Here is a 27,155-nt window from a genome sequence, read left to right as displayed (position 1 = left end):
TTTTGAAGCACTTGGAGGAGAGGAAGGTGATCAGGAACAGTCAATATGGATTCACCAAGGGCAAGTCGTGCCTGACCAACCTGAGTGCCTTCTATGATGAGATAACTGGCTCTGTGAATATGGGGAAAGTGGTGGATATGATATGTCTTGACTTTAGCAAAGCTTTTGATACAGTCTCCCACAGTATTCTTGCCAGCAAGTTAAAGAAGTATGGATTGGATGAATGGACTATAAGGTGGCTAGAAAGCTGGCTAGACTCAATGGGTAGTAATCAATGGCTCGATGTCTATTGGCAGCCGGTATCAAGCAGAGTGCCCCAGGGGTCAGTCCCGGGGCCGGTTTTGTTCAATATCTTTATTAATGAGCTGGATGATGGGATTAATTGCACCCTCAGCAAATTCACAGATGACACTAATCTGGGGGGAGAGGTAGGTACACTGGAGGGTAGGGATAGGATCCAGAGTGACCTAGACAAATTGGAGGATTGGGCCAAAGAAATCTGATGAGGTTCAACAAGGACACGTGCAGAGTTCTGCACTAAGGAAGGAAGAATCCCGTGCACTGCTATAGGCTGGGGACCGACTGGCTAAGCAGCAGTTCTGCAGAAAAGGGCCCGGGGATTACAGTAGACGAGAAGCTGGAGTCAGCAGTGTGCCCTTGTTGCTAAGAAGGCCAACGGCATATTGGGCTGCATTAGTAGGAGCATTGCCAGCAGATCGAGGGAAGTGATTATTCCCCTCTATTCAGCACTGGTGAGGCCACACCTGGAGTATTGCATCCAGTTTTGGTCCTCCCACTGCAGAACGGATGTGGACAAATTCGAGAGTCCAGCAGAGGGCAATGAAAATGATTAGGGAATTGGGGCACATGACTTACGAGGAGGGGCTGAGGGAACTGGGGTTATTTAGTCTGCAGAAGAGAAGATTGAGGGGGGATTTGATAGCAGCCTTCAGCTACCTGAAGGGGGTTGCAAAGAGGATGGAGCTAGGCTGTTCTCAGTGGTGGCAGATGACAGAACAAGAAGCAATGGTCTCAAGTTGCAGTCGGGGAGGTCTAGTTTGGATATTAGGAAACACTATTTCACTAGGAGGGTGACAAAAGGAGACAAGGGGCTGTGTAGAGCTTTTGTTCTGTGTTTGTGCTGCACCTGACACAATGGCTTCTCATCCACTGTAATCCCCTTGATCCTTAGAGGTTTTTAAGGCCCAGCTTGACAAAGCCCTGGCTGGGATGATTTAGTTGGGGATTGGTCCTGCTTTGAGCAGGGGATTGGACTAGATGGCCTCCTGAGGTCTTTTCCAACCCTAGTATTCTATGATTCTATGAAGGAAGCTTCCTAGATCAGGCTCGGAGTCTTTAATAGCACAGTGATCTCCCTGGGGATAATCTTTACTAAACTAGGAGGAGCACATTAGAACAGATCAATTCTCATCTCTCCCAGCGCTCATGGTTCAGGCTGGTTGCAGACAGGCAGATGTCACTGCCCCCACTTCATTTGTGGAAGGTTTTCTTCAAAAGAGCTAGAAACTTGGGGCTTTTCTTCATTGCAGTGTTTGCTGGACTTCTAACCTAACTTCTGGCCGCACACCAGAATGGCTAGCTCAATTTCCATGGTGCTTTCAGTTCAAACTAGTTGGCCCACCACAGACGGAACCTTGATTGCTGCCGATGCTCCAGCTAGTAAAGCTGTGTGGGGATGCAGCAGCTGTAGCTCCTCAGCAGCCAATCCAGTCACTCAGTAGGCTCTGCTAGGCTAGCTTGGGTGGAATAACTCCAGTGTACTAGTTTGAGTTAACTGTTGTGGCCCTTTGGTTCAGTTTCCTCAGGTGGAGGAGGGGTTGGTGGGAGGCTGAGTCAGGATTGCAGTGATTTTATTGTGAGTCTCACAGTATTTGGTGTTTTAAAGCCCCAGCTCCTGGAGTCCTGGGATTATGTGAGACTCTCAGCCTCTATTTAAACTAAAAGAGCCCTCATGGTTGCAAAGAAAAGCTTAAAAACCAGACCCCCAAAGGTAAATACAGAGAACTCAATCTCATGATCTTTGGGGCCCCGGCTCGTGATTTCTGAATTCTGAGGGTTGGCAATACTCATGCTGGGATGAGGGGGGTGGGTACAGGTGTCATCCAAATATTAGGATCCTTGCGAACAAATATCCCCTAGCGCTAAACGTCAGCCCATTTATTGGACGACTAACAGCCATGTGAATGAATGGCCTAGCGTTACTGCAAGGTGGTCCCAGCGCACTGGTTTTTCCTTTATTGATTGTTCCCTCGGCAGCACGGCTGCCTGGAGTCTGGGAAGCATAAGCCCAGCTCATGTTGGTAGGATGACATGTTGGTGATGGTAGGAGGTATACGGTCAGCAATGGACCAGGGCTCTGGTGGCTTCTTGCACCGTGGCCCTCTGCTATGTGTACCCAGGAGGTTGCCAGCCAAGCCCATCTGCATTTCTCTCCATTAGCCACTGGGTTCCCAGCACTTGCTCCTTACGTCATGTCACATTTAAAGCCAGGCAGATTATTCTGATCCATGCTGAGCTTTGCCTGGGTTGGGGGAGTGGGGGGAATGGGGCCATTGCTCTAACAGTATTTTTAGTCACAATTAAGGATGCTGCTAAGGGATGGACAGCTGAGTGGCTGGGGGGACTGGCTGGCATAGAAACCGCCAAGCACACAGCTCTATTTGCCCCCACTGGGAGCCAGGGCTGCTCTGCACACTCTGAAACCAGCCCCAAGGGCTCTCAGGCTGGACCTGCAGAAACCAGAGCACCCACTGGTGGAGGCAGAGCCCATCTTTCAGAACACCAGGCTGTTGCACGTCCCAGGTAGCTTTTATTTCTTTGGCATCACCCCAGTATTTGTCTCTCTGGGTACCCACCAGGCTCCCATCACCCTAGTGTCTGAGCACCTCATCATCTTTACCCTCCCACACCCCCTGCGAGGCAGGGAAGGTCTAACCTCCCCACTGTACCAGTGGGCCACTGGGGCACAGAGAGGCTCAGTGACATGCCCCAGGTTACCTTGGCAAATCAGGGAATTGAACCCACAGCTCCCAAGTCAGTGCCCTAACCACTGGGTCATCCTTCCTGCCATAGGAAGCTGGGGCTTTTGGCTCCGATAGTTAAGCCTGGCCCCGGACTGGGGCAGCCCTGGTCACACACTACAGCTGAGTGAAAAGCCATTAGACAGATGCTGTTTGCCAGCGCTAGGCACGGACACTGGAGCAGAACTGGCCCAGCATGGGCAGCAACCCTGCACGTTCCACACATACCCCCCTGACCCTAGCATGGAGGGACCCCACTCAGGCAAGAGGGTAGATCGGGCCCCAGGCCCTGGAATGCCCGCAAAGGTGTCCATTAGTGCTACCTGGGCGCTGTGAACATCCGTCGCCAAGGAACAAGGCTCATCTCCAGAGACCACTGCAGCCAAACCCCGCACAGAGAATAACAGGGCTCCCGCAACAGTAAAGGCTTGGGCCTGCAAGCCGCTGGGTGCTAAACGTCAGCCCATTTCTCTCCCTCCCCCCACATTGCCATACAACACCTGTACACTGGCCTAGGGCAGCCAGGGCACTCAGCACTTTGCAGCCTGAGCCACGGATTTGAACCAGCCCCCTCAAGAGGTAAACAGCTGCATAGCCCATGACCGCCCAGTCCACCCACCCTCATTTCAGCTAACTGGTTGCATTGTGTGCTTTAATTCAGACCAGTTTCCAGCTGAGAAAGGCAGAGCCCCTTTTCAGCCACTTACAATAGCTTAACAATGGCCAGCCAGAGCAAGCGATGTTTATGAATGGAGTACAACAGGGGCAAGCCCTACCCCGAGGGCCGGAGCCCCCTCGGCTGCCTGTGATGAATGGGCTCAGGGCTAGTCTCCGCTGGGTAATTATCTTCACCAGGGCCCTGGCAATCCAGTTTCACTGTGGTTGACAATGGTGCTGCTGACACAAGGCTTGCTGGGGAGTGATTAGAACTCCCTGCTACATCTCTGCCAGGGCGTGGGTGAGAATTTCAGGTTGCACAGTCCTCCTTTCCTTGGCACATTGCACCTGCCATCTCCCTGGCTGCTCAGCTGCTGACTCCACGTACCCTATCTTCCCCCGAGATAGGGGAATTGCTGCTGTCCTTTGCCTGTTACTGTCTGCACCCAGCCTCTTCTTTGCCACCTGCTCCCTTCCCTCTCCAGGCTGGGGGGACTGCCATCCAACCCCTTACCCCCATCACTATCCTTCCACTCCCTTCTGTCCCTCACATTGCCTAAATCGGCCTCCTGCTCCTCCCAGTGCCCTGCCCCCCTCCTCCCCACCTTTCCCGGTGTCTCTGCTCCCCCTCCCAGGCCCTGCATCTTGTCCTGGCTGCTGAACCATCGAGTGGCAGCCATTTTGCCCATGGGCATGGCTTCTGGGCCCATGGGACTCAGCTGGGTGTGGGTTGGGCACTGGCGTTTTGCAGCAGAGGGCTTAAAGGCTCAGGCTTTGAGCAGGCCCCCAGCTAAGGAATGCCACTTGAAGGCGAGCCCTGTTTGCGCTCACCTGCTGCAGCTCATGGGATGTGGCAGGCCGGTGTGGAGAGGGGAGGGCGCAGCTGTGGGGGTTTTGCGACCTGAGCACAGAGAGTAGGGTCAAGTGATGGCGTCCTTCCCGGGCTCACGTGCAATTTGGCACCACACAAGTTGAAGTTCTGGCCTGGTGGATCCTGCAGCAAAGCCTGGCTGGGGTAGTAGGCAGAAGGGGCATTAGCTGCGCAGGCTTCCTCCACCCCAGCCCATGAGGGTCCCACACCCACCCGACAAAACAAGCCATTTCTCAGGAGGAGAGGAAGGTCAGTCTCCAGGGACCCAATGCTGGAAGAGAGGGAGGACAGTTTTGTACCCAGAATACTGCACTGGGGCTCAAGAGAGCCGAGTTCAATTCCTGGCTCTGCCACAGATGCCCTGTGTGACCTTGGGCAAGTCACTGAATCTCTCTGGGCCCCAGTTCCTCACCTGTAAAAATGGGGTTTCCCCCCATAAGACTTTTGTCTGGTCCCCAATCTCCACAGCTGTCTCTAGGTGCTGCTACAATAACAGCCTTAGCATAGCTGCTCAGATGACCCCTGCAGCTAGTGCTTTTGTGGTGGGGACCCCCCACCGTCTGTTGGGAACTAACCTGGGACTCACCAGCTATTTCACATGGCCCAAAGACTAGCTGTGATGGCAGCGAGCAATGCCTGGAGCCCCCAACCAAGCTCAGAACCTCCTGGGGCTAGGCCCCCTCCACATATCCCAAAGATCTTACAAGCTAGACAAAGGGTGGGCGGGGAAACGGAGGTGGCCAAGGTCCTACAGCAAGTCAGTAGCTGAGCTAGGAACAGAACCTACATCCCCTGAGTCCTAGCCAGGCTTGCTATCCACTGGACCACACCAGTAACTGTTTCCCAGTGTGCTGCTTCAGATCTAGCCCATGCCTAAGCCCATGGGTTATTCAGCCTCTTCCCTCTCCCAAACTCTGTGCCAAATGCATCCCAGTGTGACAGAATGACACGCTCTCGGCTCTGATCTGGGCCGATATCTTATATATATATATTTTTTTTGCTTTTATTGCGAGTGAAAAAATAATTTAAACCAATTACATGTACAGGGGAAAGGGTCTTGTTAGCACTTTGATAAACTGCAGCGATTCCACAGCTGGCAAGGAGAGGGTCTGACGAGTCAATTAGTCTCTGTACAAATATTCCCACCTAAAAAGATCTGAGGGTTTATAAAGCCTCTCTCTTTATTACAAGCTGTCGCAGTACGGGACAGGGGCAAGGAGACTGGGCAGGAGCTGATGTGGGTCCACAATATCCTAAACTGTCCTCTACCATCTCCCTCCCAGCGACAGGGTCAGGTGATCTGGAGTGGGGTCTCGAGCATCTCCATGAGAAAGGTGTCGATGGGAGTGTCCCCGATCAGCTTGAAGAAGAAGAGGTGCTCGAGGCATTTCAGCCCAATGGATCTCAGCGCCGGCAGCCGGAGGAGGAGTTTGGCAAATCTGGAAGAATATGCCATGGAATCACAGAAGTTAGAGATGGGGAAGGACTATTGTCATTATTATTCCAGTAGAGTGTAACCACAATCAAGGCACCATTGTGAGGGGCGGTACAAACTCACAGAAAGGGGCAGCGCCTGCCCTGAACAGCTTACAATCTAAACAGACAAGATATGTGAAGGAAAGCAAACAAAGAGGTGAAGCCGTTCACCTAAGGTCAGTAGCAGAGCCAAGAACAGAATCCATGTCTCCTGATTCCCAGTCCAGTGCTCTGTCCATTAGATCACACTGCTGCTTCTACATGCACCTGTACAGCCATATCACTGCATCCCTGTCAATGCAGGATTGTTCCCCACACTGCTACACAGAACTGAGCAAATAACTGATTTTTTTCCATTTCAGGGGTGGAACGGAAAACTCCGGGAGAAAAATTCAATTAGATTCAAAGAAACGGATTTTGTTTTCAGTTTCTGTCTCCAAAATGGGAAATGGGGGTGGGGGGACCAAAACAACAATACATTTTTTTTTACCTGAAATGATTTTGTTGTTGTTCTTAGGTTTTTTGTTCCGGGTGATTTTTCACCATTTTTTTAAATAGTGAAATTTCAAAATGAAATGCTATTGTGAATCAAAAAGTCAAAACAAAAATGTTTGCATTTTTCTTCCATTTTTTTCAGCCAAAGCTTTTTGCTGATTTTGACCTGAATTTGCAAGGAGTTTCAGTGCCCCCAAAAATGCAATCTACTCCTCACCAGAAATATTTCACGACATGGTCTAGTGTTCTGTCCAGTCTAGTTTTAAGTAAGACAGGGCTTCTATGACTTCCCTTGGAAGATTATTTCACAAGCCAAATACATGTGGAAGCTGTCTGATGCTTACCCTACCTTTTTGCTTCTCATAATTTCATCTCACAGTGGCAGAGCCTGTCACTTAATTCAGCTGCTGGTTCCTTTGCTCCTCTGTTTAATCAGATCAGAATCCCAGGGACTCAACACATACAAACCCCTTTCTTTATCTGGAGCATTTGGGGCAAATTCCAGCAGCTGAGCAGGACACATGGGGACAGCTGGACGGTGGATTTTCTTTCTTGCCTGGTAAAAACCAGCATGTCTTTGGAGAATAAAAAGAGGGAGAAATTTTTACCCCACATTTTCAAACCTCCAAGGCAAAAAAGAGTTTGGAGTCTCCTCCAGCCAGGGCTTGGACTAGTGATCTAGAGCTAAAACATGCCATTGAAATCATTGTTGAACTCTGTTGGCCCCTAAAAAACCTTCATAGCCTATTATCAACCTCCTTTGCCCACCCGCTTCCTTTATATTATGGACGAAACGTGGCCACATTTACAGCTGACTGTCCTTTATCCATGCCCCACTTCCTGTCTGCAGCACACAAATCTGTAGCCAAAAATCGCAATGCTGCCAGCACCTTGCTTCTTAGGCAGCTTAAACAGCAATATGATCTGTTATGTGCGCTGGCATTTCTAGAAACTAGCCAGGAGAGGGTAGTGTTGTACAACCCAGGAGAACAAATTGCAGTGCCTGCCAGTAGTGGTTTACATGAGGCCAAAGGGCCAAAGGCAAGAGGACACTGCTGGTGTAGAGGACGAGAGATGGGCTCAGGCGGGTTACAGAAATGTCCTTTCCTTGACCAGCTATGATTTTTCGTCAGAGAAACAACAAATTTCAGCCCGAAACAGATTTTTTTTGGGGGGGGGGGGGGGGAGGGAGCCAAAAACTCTCCAGTTTGGGTTTTGCAGTTTTGCTGACACAGAGTCAATTTTTTCTACTGAAAGTGGCGGTGAAATGGAACAATGTTTACTGTTCATCCAAATTTCCAGCAAGGAAAAAACACTTTCTAGCCAGCTCTCCACAGATTCCTGCACTCCTCTCAGAGGAGGAACAAAGAAGTGCTTTGGAGCTGTGACTGGTGCTAATCTCACTATTCCACACCCCCCAGGGAGCGTGCCACACGGTGTCTCCTAGAGACAGAGGTGCAGCACTGTGCTACTCAATATTTACCTTCCAGGTTGTTCAGGGTACTTCTGCTTTGTATATGCTTCGAGCGTGGCATAGACCTTTTCTCGTAGGGACTCCACTTCGAAGGGACTAGACAAGCCCTTGGCATCTGGACCAGGGAGAAACCCAAAGCAAGAAGGAAATCATTGCAGAGTTGACGTTTCAGACTTTGTTTGGTCCACAGCTGAACAAGATGATCAATCACTAGAAAAGAGCTGGAGATAGCTCCTGTGAGCTGGCAGCAGTCTCTCCCCTCCGGCAGGCTTTCTTCATTAACATTATCTGTCATATTATATAGTGGCACCTAACGGCTTCCCAGGATGTAGGTGCTGTACATACACATAGTGAGGGACAGTCTCTGAGCATGTATTATGATACAGTCTTTAATGATATGATCTCATACTGCCTCATTCCACGCACAGGCTGGATGCCCCAGGGGACAGAATCAAGGCTGTGTGTGAAAAACCGTAAATCAGACATTTCCTAACATTTCCCTTTTGCACCCTAAATCATATTCTTTTGATGTAGATTTTAGCATATTTACATATATTTGTACACACACACAAAGTTAATATCTGTCTGTCTATTCCACACCACACTGAAATGATCTTAACAGGTTTGGGGATTGAACCTACCATTCTTTTCCACACAAAATAGCAGTTGCTCTGGAATGTGATGTGCTCTGAAGTATGGCTGTTATCTCCAAAGTGATGAGCCCACCCCAGGCTGCCTTGTGCTGCTCCAACAGAGCCAGCAAGTGGACGTAACTGGTCTCTGCAGGTAGCACAGCTGGTTCTGTTACAGGCTATTGAGATGGCCAAGGGAACAGAGGGCAACAATTCCATCAGCACAGTACCCCGGCCACTACACTGGGGGAGGTACTGTGGTCTGATGGAGAAAGCACTGAACTGACAGTGCTGAGAGGTGGCTTCCATACCTGGATCTGCAACCTTGGACAACTCTCCGTTTCTCCTCCTGTCTCTCTAGATTCTCATGGGCCTGGGTCTGCCATGTGTACGCCTACACCACCTAGTGTAGTGGGACCCCACTCTAGGTTGGTGAGATATTGCATGAAAGAAAGGGAAGGGTGCTACCTACCGAATTCCCAGTACCCTGGCATGGAATCCGGCCTCCTCTTCCACAGTTACAGAATGTGCGATATCATGGAAAGATTCCTTTCTGAGCAGCCTTTGGATGCACTACTGAGGTAGGGCACAAGCTAGGTTTCACCCAGAGCCAGGACATGCTCTTTGTCAATGATTAGTTCCAGGGTCGGATTACCTTTTTGTGGGCCCCGCCCCCCACTCCGCCCTGAGGCCCCACCCCCGCTTGGCCTCTTCCCCCTTAGACCCCACCTGCTGCTCATATTGGGGTGGGGGGGAAGGAGGCAGAGAGGGGTGGGGCCATGGTCCAGGCACTGGGTCCCCTTCTGAGTGTGGGCCAGGTACCCTGACACCATTGTAAACCCGGTACTGATTAGTTCTTTTTCTTTACAGAGTCAGTGAAGCTGGATGTAGCTGACAAGGCTACTAAAGTGATTCATCGATACTGAGACTTAAGCATATTCTTTCCAGGCGCCTTGTAACCTAGGACACAACATTTTCCCCCGATTTTCAGGACTAGATGCTTGTTTTTGTCAGCAGTCCAAGGAACTAACTGGTAGCAACGTGCAGGGAGGGTGACATGTGATGTGTGCTCTGCAATATGGGGGTTAAAAAGCCAGCTTCTGAGCGACCACTGTAGCTAACAAACGGGGGTTTCAAGAGGCAGATACACATAATAAACATACTGTAAGGTTAGGCCAATGCCACCCCCCCAAAACAAAACAAATCCCTGCAAGAGTACAAAGAATGCAGGGAGACATCCAGCAGCAGAGTGGGCTATCCAGTGTACTGCACTGAATGCAGCAGGTATGAAATCTGCCTTGTGAGCAGGTGGCATATGTGCCCATTCGGTGCAAGCAGCTCATGGCCCTCAGAGAGTGAGTACAGGCTCTGGAGACCAGAGTGGTTGAACTGGAGAGCTAAGGGAGACAGATAGTTATACAGAGGAGACTTTCAGGGTCACAGTAGAACCGACCCACCCCCCGTCTGACAGCCTCTGTGCTGTTGAGGAGGATGAAAGTCTTGGGGAAGGAGAACATAAAGGTGGAGCAAAGGGAAATGATCCCATAGTTGGGACCTCCCTTCCAGGTGATGTCATGGTATCCCCTTGCACTGAGTATACCCCTCTGGGGGAGGGGACCCCTGTTATTAGGAACATACAGGTAATAGTAATGGGGGTATTTTATTATTCAAAATATCAATAGTTAGGATTGTGATGACCAGGAGAACCGCTCGGTGAATTGCCTGCTGGGTGTGAATTGTACTCATGTCTGTATGTATACTGATCTTTTAACCAATACTCACTCTCTTTTCTTTTTTAATAAATTTTAGTTTAGTTAATAAGAATTGGCTATAAGCGTGTATTTGGGTAAGATCTGAAATATTCATTAACCTGGGAGGTAATGTGTCCAATCCTTTGGGATTGGTAGAACTTTTTTATACGATGAATAAGAATTTCAGTAATCCTCATCATACCTGACTTGGGTGTCTGGGTGGAGGCCCAAGGCTGGGTTGTTTTAAGGGAACTGTGTTGTAGGCTTCTGGGTAACCAGTGAGGTATTATAGAAGCTGTTTTGTGGCTAGCTTGGTAAATCTAAGTATTGGAATATCCACCAGCTTTGGGGATTGTCTGCCCCATTCTTTGCAGTTCACCCTAATTGAGTGACCTCAGTTTGCTCCCCTGGGACTCCGGTCACGCCTGTCCATGACTTTTACTAAAAATACCCATGACTAAATTTTAGCCTTTACTCACCAATCTATCAGAATTCGTTGAGAGGATCAAGAAACATGTGGCCAAGGATGATCCAGTGGATATAGCGTACTTGGATGATCAGACAGCCTTTGCCAAGGTTCCTTACCAAAGCCTCTTAAGCAAAGTACGCAGTCATGGGATAAGAGGGAAGGTCCTCTCATGGATCAGTAACACTCACATTTGTCTAGCCATATTAGGGCTTACAACCCCTGGAGATTGCAGCAGCCAGATGGCAACATGCTCTCAACACTCTCTAAAGAAATCAGAGCAGTAGCATATGAACCATATTTAGCCACAAGAGGGTGACATATTCCTACACCCTTGAGAGAGTCTGACCTTCTTCTTAGTAGATGGTAATGGTGAACGCACACCTTGTGGTGGGACACACTCACAGACACAGCATAGTATGGATGACCATAACAATAGGAGGATGCATAATGATCCAGAAAGCATCTCCCCTGGATGTTGCTGAATGCCAATAAGAATTATTAGAGGTGGCCTTTGAGGGTGGTACCTGAAAGAACCTTACAGCATCCATTACTTCCAAGACTTACCTGGGTTAAACAGGACAATGGCTCGTAAGCATCCCAGCTCAGACTTATCCATCTGCATGTCTTTCATTTTAGACACTAATTCTGTCAGAACTCTGCACATTGGAGACACAAGAAGACAGACAGAGAGCGTATGGATGGCAAGGTCTGCATCTAGCATTAAATGCAACACCGTGGCAATCTAGGATGGAATGCTCCATAGATCAGCACTGGCAAAACACTCAGATGACTCTTGTGAGATTACAGATTTATTGGCATAACCATTCTCTAGGCTGGTGCATTCAGGCATGGCCCAGCTGCGGGGTCTGCATAAGCAACAGCTGAATAGGAGCCTAAGGAACATGGTGATCTAGCTTGGAATGGAAGCTGCTATCTTCTTTATTATGGAGGAGGACTATGGAGATGACATGGGGGCAATGCTGCGTACGTGGTGTGTGAAACACCTGGGGACAAAGGTCCAGTGTCAAGGGGAGATGCTAGCAGGAATATGTGGCCGGTCTCCCTTAGGCGTGACCCTGCACAGAGAGGAAAAGATGTCACTCTTGGGGATGGCAGAGAAATGGAGGCAACACCTGTCGAAAATGGAGCCCACGCCGGCACTGTGCGCACTGCTGCGGTGCACGTGTAAGCCTGTGGCGAGCAGGATGCCATCTTGCACCGACACTGAGCGATGGGAGAACGAAGCAATGAGCAGCTCATTCCAACCTGCAAGAGCAAGAGACAGGTGCATGTGCGATGCCAGCAGCTCCCCACTGAAACACAGGGCACTGTCCCTTTAAATCAGGGCTGCATGCAGAGACCAGTGCAGGCTCCATTACACCAGCCCCTCTGCAGAGATGTAACGAGAGAGGTGTCTTCAGCCCCACGGCACCTTAGGAAATCCCAGCCCTCCCATGTTATTAACAAAGGGTTGAAAGGGAGGCGGGGGGCAGGCAGAGAGGGGGATTGTGAGGAGTAGGACGCTGGGACATGTGACTGCAGGGGGGCTGGAGACTGTGGGAGATCCCCGATGGGGAATGTGAGGCCAGGAGGCTGACAGAAAGGAGTTGGGAGGGACGGACAGGAGTCTGATAAGGAGATTCTCCACCCCCAGGGCTTAGAAGAGGACTAGAACGGTAGCTCCCCCATGCTGGGCCAGGGGAGGGCAAGCAGAGCCCCCTCTGAGCAGCCAGCATTTCTGCACATGCAGGTAGGGATGAACTGGACCCTGAAACGATCACACACAAAATGAAGATAGGAGGCATCTCCCGAGAGGCGCATGACTCAGAACCCAGGTGAAACCAATGGCTTTCAGGGTGACGGGGTGGGGTGAGGAGGGGAATCTGACTCATGATTTCTGAACCCAATGGCTGGCGAAAGGGCAGCCAGGAGGGGACAGGGGCAGATTTCCCGACAGCCCAGAAAACACAGGAGAAGCAACAACAGAAAATGTTTAGAAAAAAAATCTGCTTCTTCCTAAAATAGTGTCCCTCCAATTTTCTCTTATCCTTGTACTAGAAGCTGTTTTTTCGTACAGGGGAAGGACACATTCCATGGCTCCATTAACCAAACAAAATATGCTTTCATGAACAAGGAAAGAGAAGGACTGAGCCATACTCTGTTACCAGCCAGTCTTGCTCAGATGACATTAGTAAGTTACTGGGGCCCGATCCAGAGCCCCTTGAAATCAATGGGAAGACTCCAATGGGCTTTGGATCCGACCCTTTGCACACCCCTTTAGCACCTCCCAATGCCTGCGCCACTAGCCCCAATGCTGGTGGTTTATTGCTAAGGCCCAGTTTTCCAAGCTCTGCCAGTTTGGCTCATGGCACAATTAAAGAGCCCCTGTTTTATTATGGACCTTACAACATGGCTATGTAGCACCAGTACATGAGGCCATTGACACGAGAACATGAGGATACTGTCACCATGGTGTTTGGTGCAGCGTCTGACTACAATTATTTTGTTCCCCAGGACAAAGCAATTAGGTGGCAGCCCGAGGATAACATTGTGACATACTAAAGCACCCCAAGGGGCCAAGAAATCAGCAGACACATCTCCAGGATGCTGTAGGAAGAAACAAAGGAATAATGCAAGATTCAGATAAACAGGAACATTTGGGGATTCTGGGAACCAAAGAATTTTACCTGCCCGCAGAAGAATCACTTGGTCTTCCAGTGTCAGCTCTGAGAAGTGGGGGATTCGCTTAGCCCATTCAACTAAGGTGAAGAGCTGCTTGTCCGCTGCATGGCATATATTGGTGACAGGGTCATTTATCTAAGGAAGGAAAGGTATAAAGAGAGAGAACGTGCCACTGAGAATTTCAGCAAATCAGTGACAACAATCTTGTTCCCTTGCAATAATCTTGCAGCCAATATTGTGTCAGGTTAATATTACTCAGAATCACCATCCAGGTCATCAAATCCTTTGCCAGCTACAATTCATAATGTGCATTTAACATTCTGGTTTATTACTTGACTTGGCAGAATGCGATTTTTATTTTTTATAATTTTGACTCATAATATCAATGTTTATTTGTAAGCATTTTTTATTATTTTTATCTATTTAAATTTTCACAGTTGCAGTAAATTATGGGGCATCAGACAATGGAGGGGTTAGACAATAATTATTTAATATCGTCGACATTGATATAAAAAGTGAAAGCTTTATAACTGTTAAAATACAAATTGCCAACATCACCCGTCACAATATACTACATAAATATCTTTAAATGAAACTCTAAAGTTTTCAAGCAGCTTTTTCCTTCCTTTGCCGATCCGAAATTTCAATCATCATCAATGGAAATATTTTTTCATCAGTCTCTGTGTGCGTACGGCGAAATTGACTTTTATTGACATTGATAAAAATCAAATCCTTCCAAGCCTCTTTATTACCTATACTTCTAGGGTGCAGTTCAAATCCAGCCAAAGTTAGTGGCTGATTACAAAGTGGTCCCTGTTTGTTCAGTGTCCTTTTTGAAATAAGACACTGAGTCTCAGTCTAGTTCTTACCATACCGTCCACATCACAGCACCACTGGCAATCCTGGCCAGTGGCTGAACAAACTGAACAGTCCTGTTCTACTCAGAAAAATGAGTCAATAAAATCAGACACCTTTCATCCAAATTCCACCTGCCATCTCACAGGTGCCAATTTAACAGAACACCTGTGCTCCAGACCAGACGGGCGCACCAGAGCACGGTAGACTTCAAGATCACCCTTACTCATTATTAAACGCCGAGTTGGTTGAAAAAACAGGAAAAAAAATTTCACACCCGTGCTTTGCGACTTTCTTTCCACGTGATTTTTTGTAAATAGCCAGTCAATGATTGTTGATGATTCTGTAAAAACTTTCTTGGAAAATTTCAGCTTTTTTTTTTTAATTAAAATTCAAATTTTTAATGAAAACTTCCATTGAGAAACTCTAATTTTTGGCCAGTCCTACTAAACAGTCTGTCAGCCACAGCAGCTCACTAATGGCCATTGGAAAGTGACTCTGCTGCAGATCCCAGAATTAGTTAACAATCACGTTGCTTTGATCAGGAGCTGCCACAAACAAGACACCCCTTTCACTCCCAGTGGTGGTCCCTTCCTGGAAATATAGCCTCATCAATCAGTTACCTGCTGTCAGTTGTAAATACAGGGTAGAACGATACCATCACAAGCTGCAAGTGGCTTCACTGAACCTGACCCACAGGCAAAGGCCTGACTTAAGCAGACACTTACCGAGTTCTCAGTATTCACGTCGCTGTACGATTCCGTCTTTGGTTCAACAGCCAGTTCAGCTTCTAAAATCCTCTCCACAGGCATATCCTCATTGCCATTGCTCGTAGACTCGGCTTCATTCTCGCTGCGCTCTCGGCTTCTCTGTCTCTCCTCTTGCACAGCTAGAACACAGAAGAACATTCCTCTGCACCATGCGGGAGCTTGGGAATGCTTCCCATCTTTCTAACTCAGCAACAGCAGGGGGATTGATCCCTTTTGATAAAACCCTGTCCACTACTGAAGAGCTTGGTGAGGAGGATAGGAAACAAAACAGGGGCAGCAATACCCAAGGCTCTGTTGACATGGTAACACTGGAAGCAGACTTTATGGGCCTGATCAATCATTAGCACGCACCTTATGTCATCATTAACATCAGTGCAACACGACCACAAAATATGACCATTCTGACATGGATGCTGTGTTACTCCTGCCTTGCAATGGTTTAGAATGACGGTGCAATGTGCCGGGCACAGCTCAATCAAGCTCTTTTGGTGGACAGAACCAGGAGAGGTTTTAATTTGGCAAGCCTGCATCATGTCCGGATTTGGTTTTGCAAACCCCAAGCCAGGCATGATTTGAAAGAAAGTCCCAATTTTTTCTAAAACCTCAAAGTTGTTGGGGGTCGTGAGGAATTGGGAGAGTTCAGCTAAGTGATTCTTGCTTGGGGCCATCGCTGTTCACATCACTGGCCATCTAGAAAAGCAGCCCACAAAAGTCACGGAGATGCAATTGTTCGAGAATTGACACGCTGTTATTCCTGCGGGGCGGTATGAAAGCAGCAGCCGGCAACCCTCCATCGAGCAAAAGCAGAAGAGGATGCATTTGCAAATGCCAAATATCCAATAGGAAAGTTTGTCAGGGCAACTGCCTCAGTTGGTTGCAGTACGTCAGACACTTGGAATCCATCATTTAAAAGAGTGCAACTAAGCCTTTAGCAGTCAAAGAGCAACTTAGTTACTGACTAGACCCTGGAGAACTACAAGAGAGTGAAGCAGATTGAGACTGCAACCCACAAATGTTTACTGCAGCTCAGCAAACAATACACTCATCAAACCTGCTAAGTAAAGGTGACAGCATAAGCTAAGCAACACAGCACTTTTCACTCAATTTAGCCACTGATGCTAATACAGATTCAACCCGCCTGTCTATGTGTCTCTCTTTCTGGATTTAAATTGCCACACCTGCCATTATATCGCCCACTGATTTACACAACAGCTAAGGATGAGCCCCAATACTGAACAACCCAGAGCTTTAGAGAAGAGTGGATCCAGGTTCAAATTTTGCTCATGGCCTCTCTCTCTAGTGAGCTGCACTGAACATCCCTGAAATTTGGGGCCTTAGCTCCAAAATGTGTGATGCAGGGAGACCCTCTGCTAGGACCAGTGTCATCCAGATTGGAAATAAGATGTACATTTTTAACGCTGAGAGTAATTTACCACTGGGACAATTTACTGAGGGTTGTGGTAGATTCTCCATCACTGGCGATTTTTAAATCAAGATTGGATGGTTTTTCTAAAAGATCTGCTTCAGGATTATTGCGGGGGTGTTCTCTGGCCTGTGTTACTCAGGAGATCAGACCAGATGATCACAATGGCCCCTGCTGACCTTGGAATCTATGAATGAAACCGGCAGAAAATGGGAAAATTTGTTTCTAGATAATTATATCATCTCACAGACATTGTACTGAGGGAGCATTAGCACTGACAGCAGCGGTTCTCAAACGGCTCTCCAGGGATCCCATTCACAGGGCCACCAGAAATCCCAGGAGTGACTGCCATGGAGAAGGTGGGGTTTGTGAAAAAGAGCGGGAAAGGAGGTGCTCCATGAATGTCCATCTTATGGAAAATGAATTCCATCTCTCAGTTGAGGGCAACTGCACATGTATTTCCCCCAGTGGTTCAGCAAGGGAAGCCACTCTCAGGTTTCTGGCTCCTTTGGCTGTCAGTTCTCTTGGGCGGAGACAAGCATCTCACTCCCTCCTGATTAGGGTATGTCCAGGTTGAACTTCTCTTTGAATTCATCTAACAAAGACAGTCTGCCTCTACGACCTACTCACCTTCTCTTGCAGGGTCTGATAACAGTGTAATGTCACAGGTATAAGTTACTCCCACAGCACTTCCTATGCATGTCTATTTTATTCTTAACATAAAAGCATGATAGAATCCAAACATGAGAAGTGGGGCTCCTCTTTTCTGATATTCCCCCACCCCACTCTAGCAGATGCTAAGAGTAGGGCTTCCCAAGGACTATTGCAGAGTCTGGTCTGTTTCTACAGTTGTCACTCAGCATTAATTTCCATCACGTCTGTCCTGATGCATCACCTCTGAACATGGCTTAAACCTGACACCACATGGTCCAGTGTGTCAGGAAAGATCTCTTTCGGAAGCATCTGAAGGTCTCCCTGTGTGTAAAGGGAAAAGTTGCCCAAGGATATTTCCAATAAAGTGCCTGATAATGGGTGACCCTCAAAAATGTTCATTGGACCAGGATGGTTTTGAAAAATACCTCAAAATCTGGGTGCTCAGCCAAGCATTATTCAAACTCTTTGCCTCTCTTGGGTCTGCATAATTGGGCTGGGAATTTCATAAGAGATGTCTTTCTGAGATAATCCATTTCCATCTCAGCTGAACACTCAGAAATGCGCAAATATTTTTATTAAAGGCATTTTAAAAATCAAATGTATGAAATATTTTAAAAAATCTTTAAAGCTCGATATTCAGCCTGTGTAAATTGACATAATTACAATGAGTGCGGCCCTGGAAAACCTATGATCTAAGATTTGGCAAAAGATTGAGGCAAAGGTTTGCTTCAGTTCTTATTTATCCAAATCAGTTCTATCTTAGATATTAGATGACCCCATCCTCACAGTACCTGAGCACCTCACAATCTTTAATGTACTTGTTCTCCCAACACCCACTGTATTATATTCCTGTTTTACAGACAGACTGACTTGTCCAACTAAAGTATTGCTTTTGAGCAGTCTAATCTAATGTCTGTTGGGCAGGGACACAGAGAATGACATCATCGGTGTGACATAAAACAATGCTAATGATAATTAAATGATGCCCTGGCTTTGATTTTGATGTGTGTGCACTGGAAGATGAGCTCTTTTCACATGTGACCCTGTGGACAGTTGTAGCAAGAGCACTGGTGTGGGGCAAGGCTGGCCTGGGGATCTGATCAGGTTATGACCAGATTGTTATGTTAACATACGACTTTTTTCTGCACAATTACTTTTCTGAAGAGATAAGGCTAATGAGAAGATTTCTTGCAATGGGCTTTAGCAAGGTCTCTTCCAGCACTCCTGGGCGAGGTGGTGATATGTAGCACCCATTCCTCACCCCTTTTTGCGGGAACAAATGAGATGTAACCGATAATCTGCGTGGCACAGGTTCCAACAGAAGTGGTGCGGCCGCTTGGAATCAGCTCTGCCCTGACCTTCTCCTATGCATAACTGGGTGTGCTAACTAATCACATGGCTCTGGCACACCTGAGCCCACTTCTATGAGTAGCCATGGGGCAGAAGGCTTCTTGTAAACTGGTTTCAGAAAAGCTTGATTCTGCTGGCTTTCCCTTTTCTGGCTGAAGGTGAGTCAATGGACTCAAGATCCTCCTTGTAACCCAGCAGGAGGGGAGCCCTGGAACGAGGAGCTACATGAATAACTGGAGCAGCCCAAGGAAGGAGAGCACAAGGCCCCGCTGATATAAACTAGCATAACTCCTCTGTAGCAAGTGGAGCTCCAGGCTCCCCAAGTAGCTCCGTAGGAATAAAAGCCCTCTCTCAGCTCTCTGCCTTGTTCTGAAATGATCTACGGCTCTCTTTGGTTTTTATTCCCATGTGGTTTTACACTCCTGGGTTCCGGCCAAGAGGCATGCACCAAGCTACCATGGAAAAGCCCATTCTCACGGCATTTCTCCCCCAACCAGGAAGAGGAAGGACATGAAGGTTCACCAGAAAGTCTGTTCTCGTGAGATCTGTAGTCAGCTGCGGAGACCTAGGAGGTTAGCCACCTGGGATGTAATTCTGGCCCTGTTGATGTTAATGGCAAAACTCTCATTCACCTCAATAAGGTCTATCTATCTAATATACTTATGCAGCCCTTGTCACCGGAGTATCTGAACGCCTCTATCTCTAATGTATTTATCTCTACAACATCCCTGTGCAATTGGGAAGTACTGTTTTCCCCACTGTACAGATTGGAAACTGAGGCACAGAGTGATCAAGGGCTTGTGTACACAGGGAAATTTACCAGCATAAATTATGCTGCCATAGTTATACTGGTATAACTGGCATAATGCCCTGTGTGGATACTCCTATTCCAGACTAGTGCTATAATTGTACTGGTAAATTTCCTCTAGACAAGAACCTAGTGGCTTACCCTGGGGCACACACAATGGCTCTGGTGGAGCAAGACTGGAACCACAGTCTAACTGCCCAGGCCAGAACTCTAACCATTGAACCCTTCCTCACTCAGGTCAAGCTTTCACTCCTGATGTGCTGTGATCGCTGCTTATTACCTTAGTCGTAATGGTCTCTCTCTTCCCTTGTGCTTCTCCCATCGGCTTGCTTGGCCCATCCACCTGTGGTCCTAGGTTGTAAACTCTCTGGAGCGGGGCCGTGTGTACACAGCAGCTAGCACAGCGGGGCCCCGACTCCTGAGAGAGTTTGGGAAAGGTTGTGATCAGCTTCTGATCTTTTGGATGCTTGGCCAAACTCCAACCTTCCTGAGGTTCACCCAACAATAGCTTCCAGTTCTGCTAAGCAACACTTGTCTCTGTCTCATGGGAAGCTGACATTGCCCCACAAACACCGACACTTCGGGATCCCATATTCAACTTCTTCCTGTCCCCTAGGTCCTGGAACCTGTCTGAAGCTCTAGTGCCTATTTCCAGCAATCCCCCCGGAAATCTCATAGATCAGAGGTAGGCAAATTATGGCCCACGGGCCACATCCAGCCCATGGGACTGTCCTGCCTGGCCCCTGAGCTCCCGGCCAGGGAGGCTAGCCCCCAGCCCCTCCCCCGCTGCCACACCACCACGCAGCACAATGCTCTGGGCGGCAGGGCTGCAGAGTCTGGCCTGACCCGGTGCTCTGTGCTGTGCGGGGCGGCTGTCTGTCCTGGTACAGCCGTGCCGCCAGCCACCGGAGCTCCAGAGTGGGGTTGGACAGAGGACAGGGGAGTTTGGGGGGTGATCAGGGGCGTGGATAGGAGTCGGGGCGGTCAGAGGGAGGGGAACAGGGGGGTTGAATGGGGGCAGGGGTCCCGGGGGGCAGTCAGGAAGGAGAGGAGGGGGTTGGATGGGCTGGTGGGGGGAAGTTAGGGGCAGAGGGCAGTTAGAGGCAAGGGGTCTGGGGGCAGTCAGGAAGGAGGGGGGGGTGGATGGGGTGGCGGGGGGCAGTTAGGGATGGAGGGTCTGGGAGCAGTCAGGGGACCAAGAGCAGAGGGAGTGGATGGGGCAGTGGTCCCTGGGGGGCCGTCAGGGAACGGGGGGGTTGGATGGGGCAGGAGTCCCGGGGGGGCCATCAGGTGGTGAGATGAGGGGGGGGTCGGATGGGGGGTGGGGGCCGAGCCATGCCTGGCTGTTTGGGGAGGCACAGCCTCCCCTAACCAGCCCTCCACACAATTTCAGAAACCCGATGTGGCCCTCAGGCCAAAAAGTTTGCCCGCCCCGTCATAGATCCTCCGGAGAGTCCTTCTCATGCTGTCTGTCTGTGGAGTTTATTCCCCCTGCACGCAGCCTGCTGTCGGCTTTACCATTACTTTAAAAGAAAGCAGCAGCAATTTCTAACTCCTTGAAATCACTTGGCACCTGGCTGGCGCGGAGAGCTGTGCTCTGAATTAGGTTTTGATTCACAACTGGCAGTGTAACCTCCCGCTGGCAGTGGCTGCACTAAGCCGCTGAGACGGAGCATCATTAATCACCCTGCAACGAGAGGAGTGGCCTAAAGACAGAGGGCAAAGCTCCAGTTCAGCCTTACCCTCCGACCGGCTCTAAGGCCACCTCGCCAAGATTGTCCCTCCCCTTGCCCTCTTCTGTGTGGTCCCTTGCACTAGCTCAGCTGGCTACACTGATTTTCAGCCCAGGCATCCTCCAGTGTAAAGAATCACAGGGGGTACTAGAGAGAGGAGGTGGTCAGGGACGTGGGCCTGCCCTCACACGCCACAGGCTGCATCCATGCCCGAGCCTCTCACTTACCATGACAACAGCAGCTGGAAGAACTGCAGTGGCAGCAAACGCATCCCCAGAAGGGCAGGAGCATCCTGTCTCTCGTAGGTTGTCCCATCAGTGTCCCCCTCCCCACTGGCTGGTTTCGGATCAGCCCCGATGGGCTCTGAAGGGCAGCAAGGATAATGCTAACCAACCAACCATGCTCTTTGCGAGTGTATTACTGCCATTGTGAGGCCTGCACAGTCCCTGCTACAGTGGTATCCAGTTCTAACATACCTAGTCATGCCCTGAGCCGGAAACGGGCTATGCTGTAAGGCACAATCGCCCTTGACACCAGTGTCGCAGAGTCACAGCAATTAAGGCCAGAAGGGATGACCGGATCATGTGCTCTGACCTCCTGTATATCACAGGCCACCAGCACCACGCAGCCCCCGCACACTACCCCCCACAACTGAAATGAGACCAGAGTGGCAGAGCTGGTCAGTGGTGGAAGGTCACTCTATCCTTCTACTCCGTCAAAGGGAGAGAAGAGGCAAGTGTCACAGGGTCTATCAGGCCTTCTCCACCCCCAGGCTGGAGCCATCAGTGCCCTGACACACTCCACCCAAGGAAAATCCACTCAGACTAGGTGACCAGCAACACAATCTTCCAGAGAAGGAAATACTGACCAGTCCAGAACCAATAGGCCAGATAAGAATGCAGTGTCAGGGCTGGGTGAGACTGGGTGAGAGGATTTGCTCCTCAGAGTTAACCCAGAACCCAGGTCCAGGCTAGGGCCTTGCCCTAAGCACCGCAGCTAAGCTCTTGTATTTTGAAAGATAATTTTTCCCTTTGTTTAAAGGTGCAGACAGATGAATCCTGAATTGCGGTTTCTGTCCATAGACTGATGCCAAGCGTCCCCTGCCCCAAGTCAGTGGCCAGAGTTTGCCAACAAAGGTGGAGAACGGCTGCAATACCATATGTGGCCCTGCAGGGGGCACTACAGAGCAACTCTGCCTGCCCAGGGAGGATAACAACAGGTTTGAAACGGCCAGGGTTGTACGGCACCCACCTACCTATTTGTGTGGTGTTCTATAAATACCAGCTGGCTCTGTCTTTTCCCTACACCAGGAGACACCTGTGAAGCTGGCTGGCTGTTCATGCCTGCTTTAAAAGGGAATATGCTTCTGAAGGTAGGGGTGGAGAACACTCAAGATCTCTATCAAGCATTCTTACAACTACAGTACCCACCTGCTGAAGTGAAGAAACAGATTGACAGAGCCAGAAGAGTACCCAGAAGTTACCTACTACAGGACAGGCCTAACAAAGAAAATCACAGAACGCCACTAGCCGTCACCTTCAGCCCCCAACTAAAACCTCTCCAACGCATCATCATGTATCTACAACCTATCGTGAAGGACGACCCATCACTCTCACAGATCTTGGGAGACAGGCCAGTCCTTGCCTACAGACAGCCCCCCAACCTGAAGCAAATACTCACCAACAACCACATACCACACAACAGAACCACTAACCCAGGAACCTATCCTTGCAACAAAGCCCGTTGCCAACTGTGTCCACATATCTATTCAGGGGACACCATCATAGGGCCTAATCACATCAGCCACACTATCAGAGGCTCGTTCACCTGCACATCTACCAATGTGATATATGCCATCATGTGCCAGCAATGCCCCTCTGCCATGTACATTGGCCAAACTGGACAGTCTCTACGTAAAAGAATAAATGGACACAAATCAGACATCAAGAATTATAACTATTATAATTATTATAACTATTATTAAGTTATTATTATATAAGTTATTATTATATAAGTTATTATTATAACTATTATAACTATTTATAATTATAAATATTATTCAAAAACCAGTCAGAGAACACTTCAATCTCTTTGGTCACTCGATTACAGACCTAAAAGTGGCAATTCTTCAACAAAAAAACTTCAGAAACAGACTCCAAGGAGAGACTGCTGAATTGGAATTAATTTGCAAACTGGATACAATTAACTTAGGCTTGAATAAAGACTGGGAGTGGATGGGTCATTACACAAAGTAAAACTATTTCCCCATGTTTATTCCCCTCCCTCCCCCACCACTGTTCCTCAGACATTCTTGTCAACTGCTGGAAATGGCCCACCTTGATTATCACTGCAAAAGGTTTCTCCCCCTCCCCCGCTCTCCTGCTGGTAATAGCTCACCTTACCTGATCGCTCTTGTTACAGTGTGTATGGTAACACCCACTGTTTCATGTTCTCTATGTATATAAGCCTCCCCACTGTATTTTCCACTGTATGCATCCGATGAAGTGAGCTGTAGCTCATGAAAGCTTATGCTCAAATAAATGTGCTAGTCTCTAAGGTGCCACAAGTCCTCCTTTTCTTTTTGTGGATACAGACTAACAAGGCTGCTCCTCTGAAACCTTTGAAAGGAGAGTCACTGGAGCAGAACTCTGCTCTGGCGGCTCAGCAGAGCTGGGGAAGTGCACACAGCCTCAGTCGCTTTGCTGAAGTGGAAGGATGCTACTCCTGAGTTATTTGCATCCCCAAGTATCTCCAGACATGGGCTCTGGGCTGGAGAAGAAAGGGAGTCTTTTGAAACTATAGCAACAGGGTTCTCACCAAAAACAATGGAAAGGGACAAGGAGAACAAAGTGCAGGCTCTCACGGGGCCAGATCTCAGCTGGGCTGAGCTGTGTGGCTCATTGCGTTGTTCCAGCTGGAAGTGGCTCAGCTCGGTGCTCTGACAGCAGCTATTTTTGTAGATAGAGCATGAAGAGTCATCAGACATTTGTGCTCTCGCAGTGTGCAGACGCAGGAAAGGGCAGCATGCTCCTTTCGCCCTGTGCTCAGACGCCCAACAGTCTGCAACCGCTGTTTGCTTAGAGTATGCAGCGGAGGGTAACCGTATGTATCCGTGAGCACAAATACAGGCCTCCTAGCTTTGCAGGTACGGGCTTCGTCCCCACAGTGCACCTGTACAAGGCTGCAATGCTGGCTGAAAGGTCAACATAGCGTGCATTGCAACTGGTTAAAGGCCAGATCCAAAGCCCAGTGAAGTCTATGGGAATCTTTGCACTGACTTCAACGGGCTTTGGAACAAGCCCTCTATTAACATTCCTGACTCATGGCCAGATTGTGCCCAGCTGCCTGCATGGCCGTGCAAGGGTGAAGAAGCAGGTGCATGAATTCTCCTCCGTCTTGTGCTTCTGCCCAGCGCCTTAGCCCAGCGGTTCCAGCCCTGCTTGGGGCACAGGGGCTGCTCCCTCCTAGCTCTGCCTGCAGCACAAGGCTCCCCCTGAGGAGGAGAGAAGGGAGGGCTGGCTCAGCACACATAGAGAGGGGATGTGACACCTCCTGGAGGGGTGGAGCAATGGCCATGCTGCCCCTGCACAAACGTGCAGCTGGCCTAGCTGCACCTCCCTTTACAGGGCTTGTCTGAGACACAGCCACCATCACTGCACCCACTGGCTGCCTGCTTCTCTCCATAACTGCTCCAATCAGCCACGGGACACTCACTAATCTCCCAGACGGCCTGACCAGGTAACTCCCTGCCCCATTGACTCAGTGCCCAGCAGTTGGATTTCTGCTTTGCACATTTCCCCTTTCCTGCCTATTTGAGCTGGTCTTTGCATAATTAATTCCCTGCCTTATTACTTGACACACTCACCTCATAATTAATGTGTTCCTTAGTTGATCATGCCCCGCATTAGCAAAGCTCTGCCTGCCTGCCTGATTCTGCATAACTGATTTTCAGCCTGCTTCATTGACAGGAAGCCACCGCTTCATGGTTTCTCTACCTGGGCGATCGGTGCTGAGTCATAGGGGCGATGAACCAATCTGAGCAATGTCCACAATGCCCTGGACTCTCTCACATCCTCTGCTGCACTGCCCACTTCTCCTCCCACCCCCCTCCCAGCTTTACTCCTCCCTTTGGCCCTATCTCCCCGTCTCATTCCCCTTCCCTACCACTCCCCATCCCACCTCCACACCCTCCTTCACCTCCAGTATCACCTGACTCAGCCTAGCTGCCCCCTCCAGCGGTTCCCACCTCTCATACGCTTTCCCTCTGCCCCACTGGCGCCTGCCTTGGCAACCTGACCCGCGTCCCTGCCCTCCCTCCATCCCTCTTGCCCCCTCTGGAACGCTCACTCCATCTCAGATGAGATCACAGTCACCCATGAGCTTTTCATCTCCTGCTCCTTGGTACTCACCGAACCCCTGCAGCAGGAGTCTCCAGCCATGACCCCACCTTTTCTCACATCCCAAGTTGACCCCCAAGAACGGTGGGCTTCTTAACACCCAACATGATATTCTAACCCCTTCCCACTCCTCCTCATCTGAACTCCATTGGACCCTCCTTCCCCACCCCAATTCTTTCCCACCACTTAGCTCTTCCCCTCCCCTCCTCACCATCTCCCTCAATGACCGCACCCTGCCTCCTCATCCTGTGACCGTCCACACAGATTACCTTTCCCCTCCCTAAAATGGCCCCTCCTGACCTTGTCCTCATCCTCATTAAACACCACTCCCTCCCTCTCTGATAATGAGAGCCAGGGCTGGAGGACAAGACGAACATTGGGAAAGTCACAGGGCGCTTGAACCTGAGACATCAGCGCAGTGTGTGAAAGGAAAGGCCTAGCACAGTCTCATTACCTGCAAGCCAATTTCTACATGTAGAGCAGCCTAAGGGCTGATCTAACATAGGCCTCTGAGAAATGGCTGGGGCATGCAGAGCCAGCGCAACTTATGTGGCATGTGCTCAGTGCCTGATCCACAGAGGATGCGAGTCGTCTTGCTACAGTTCCCACCTCGTGGCCATAGGTCCAGATCCTCAAAGGTATTTAGGCACCTAACTCCGAAGGGATGCCCCCATGGGAGTTAGGCACCTAAACACCTTCACGCTCTGGGCTTTAGTCCTTTAGCACTAGCTGCAGAGACTCCTGTTTTATCTCTAATGCTCCCTGGTAATGACTAAACTGATGGTTGTTGCAGACACATACCAGGGGAGGAAACCCTCGGTGATGGGTTTCCCCTGTGTGTGGGTCTGCTGAGAGGAATCCCTCAGGGCATGAAGCTGTGATGAACCCTGTTACAGATTTTAGATGCCTCTGGGAGGCCACTGTCTACCTTTCCGGAAAGGAGAGAGCTTGGGTTGCTATGAGAATTAGAACCAGCCAAGGGCTGACACATCCATGGAGCAGTATGAGAGGACGCTCTGCCTGAACCTTTGGAGCAGAACTGGGACCCGGAGCGCCACGTCCGAGAGGAGGCGGTGCTTTGGCTGCCTGCACAGCTAGGGGCTGAGGAAAGGGTGGGTCCTCACACTGTCTCTAAAGCTCTCCTGAAAGACCACCTGCTGCTGTCGGGACTGCCACAAGTCCTGGAAGGTAATGAGGGGGCCACGTCTTCCTCACACTAACGCCCAGCACGCGTATTTATACACCCACCCCGGAGTCTATGACGACCTACCTTCTCTCTTCATACCCATAGCCAGGCACTTCTGATAGCGGCAGTACTGGCAGCGGTTGCGCTGACGCTTGTCTATTAGACAGTCTTTGTTATCGCGGCACGTGTAGATAAGGTCCTTTCTTATCGTCCTCTTGAAGAACCCTTTACAGCCTTCACAGCTGTACACCCCGTAGTGCTTCCCTGAGAACACGAGGAGCAGAAGTCACAGATCAGCGTACTGTCTTTTTCCCCTAGTCAGAGGTTCCCTTTAAATAAGACCGATGGGGGAGGAGTTTGGACTGGCTCTACCGATGCAGTTTTGGAGACTTGCTTTTTAGTCCTGACTTTGAGTGGCAGCAGAAATGCTT

At 49.4% G+C, this 27,155-nt stretch overlaps 1 protein-coding gene across 4 annotated transcripts in view; it reads right to left on the bottom strand.

Moving 5' to 3' along the window:
* Window positions 1-5,583: 5,583 nt before the first annotated feature.
* Window positions 5,584-27,155, bottom strand: part of RXRG (retinoid X receptor gamma) — a 116,436-nt gene continuing 94,864 nt past the window's right edge. For 3 of the 4 annotated variants that reach the window (XM_073358199.1, XM_073358202.1, XM_073358201.1), the window contains exons 4-10: window positions 26,809-26,988; window positions 15,132-15,292; window positions 13,554-13,683; window positions 12,000-12,132; window positions 11,431-11,522; window positions 8,024-8,129; window positions 6,918-7,115 (exon numbers count right to left, since the gene is read on the bottom strand). In XM_073358199.1, coding sequence (XP_073214300.1) covers window positions 6,941-7,115; window positions 8,024-8,129; window positions 11,431-11,522; window positions 12,000-12,132; window positions 13,554-13,683; window positions 15,132-15,292; window positions 26,809-26,988 — 977 coding nt within the window. In that variant the 3' untranslated portion in view covers window positions 6,918-6,940. Of the gene's footprint in view, window positions 6,009-6,917; window positions 7,116-8,023; window positions 8,130-11,430; window positions 11,523-11,999; window positions 12,133-13,553; window positions 13,684-15,131; window positions 15,293-26,808; window positions 26,989-27,155 lie in introns of those variants that run through there. The other variant, XM_073358200.1, reaches the window with a different exon arrangement.

This window comes from Lepidochelys kempii, chromosome 8, assembly GCF_965140285.1.
Source record: "Lepidochelys kempii isolate rLepKem1 chromosome 8, rLepKem1.hap1, whole genome shotgun sequence".
Classification (NCBI taxonomy): Eukaryota; Metazoa; Chordata; order Testudines; family Cheloniidae; genus Lepidochelys; species Lepidochelys kempii.
The sequence above is the reverse complement of the archived record's forward strand: the minus strand, read 5'-3'. Positions and strand labels throughout refer to the sequence as shown.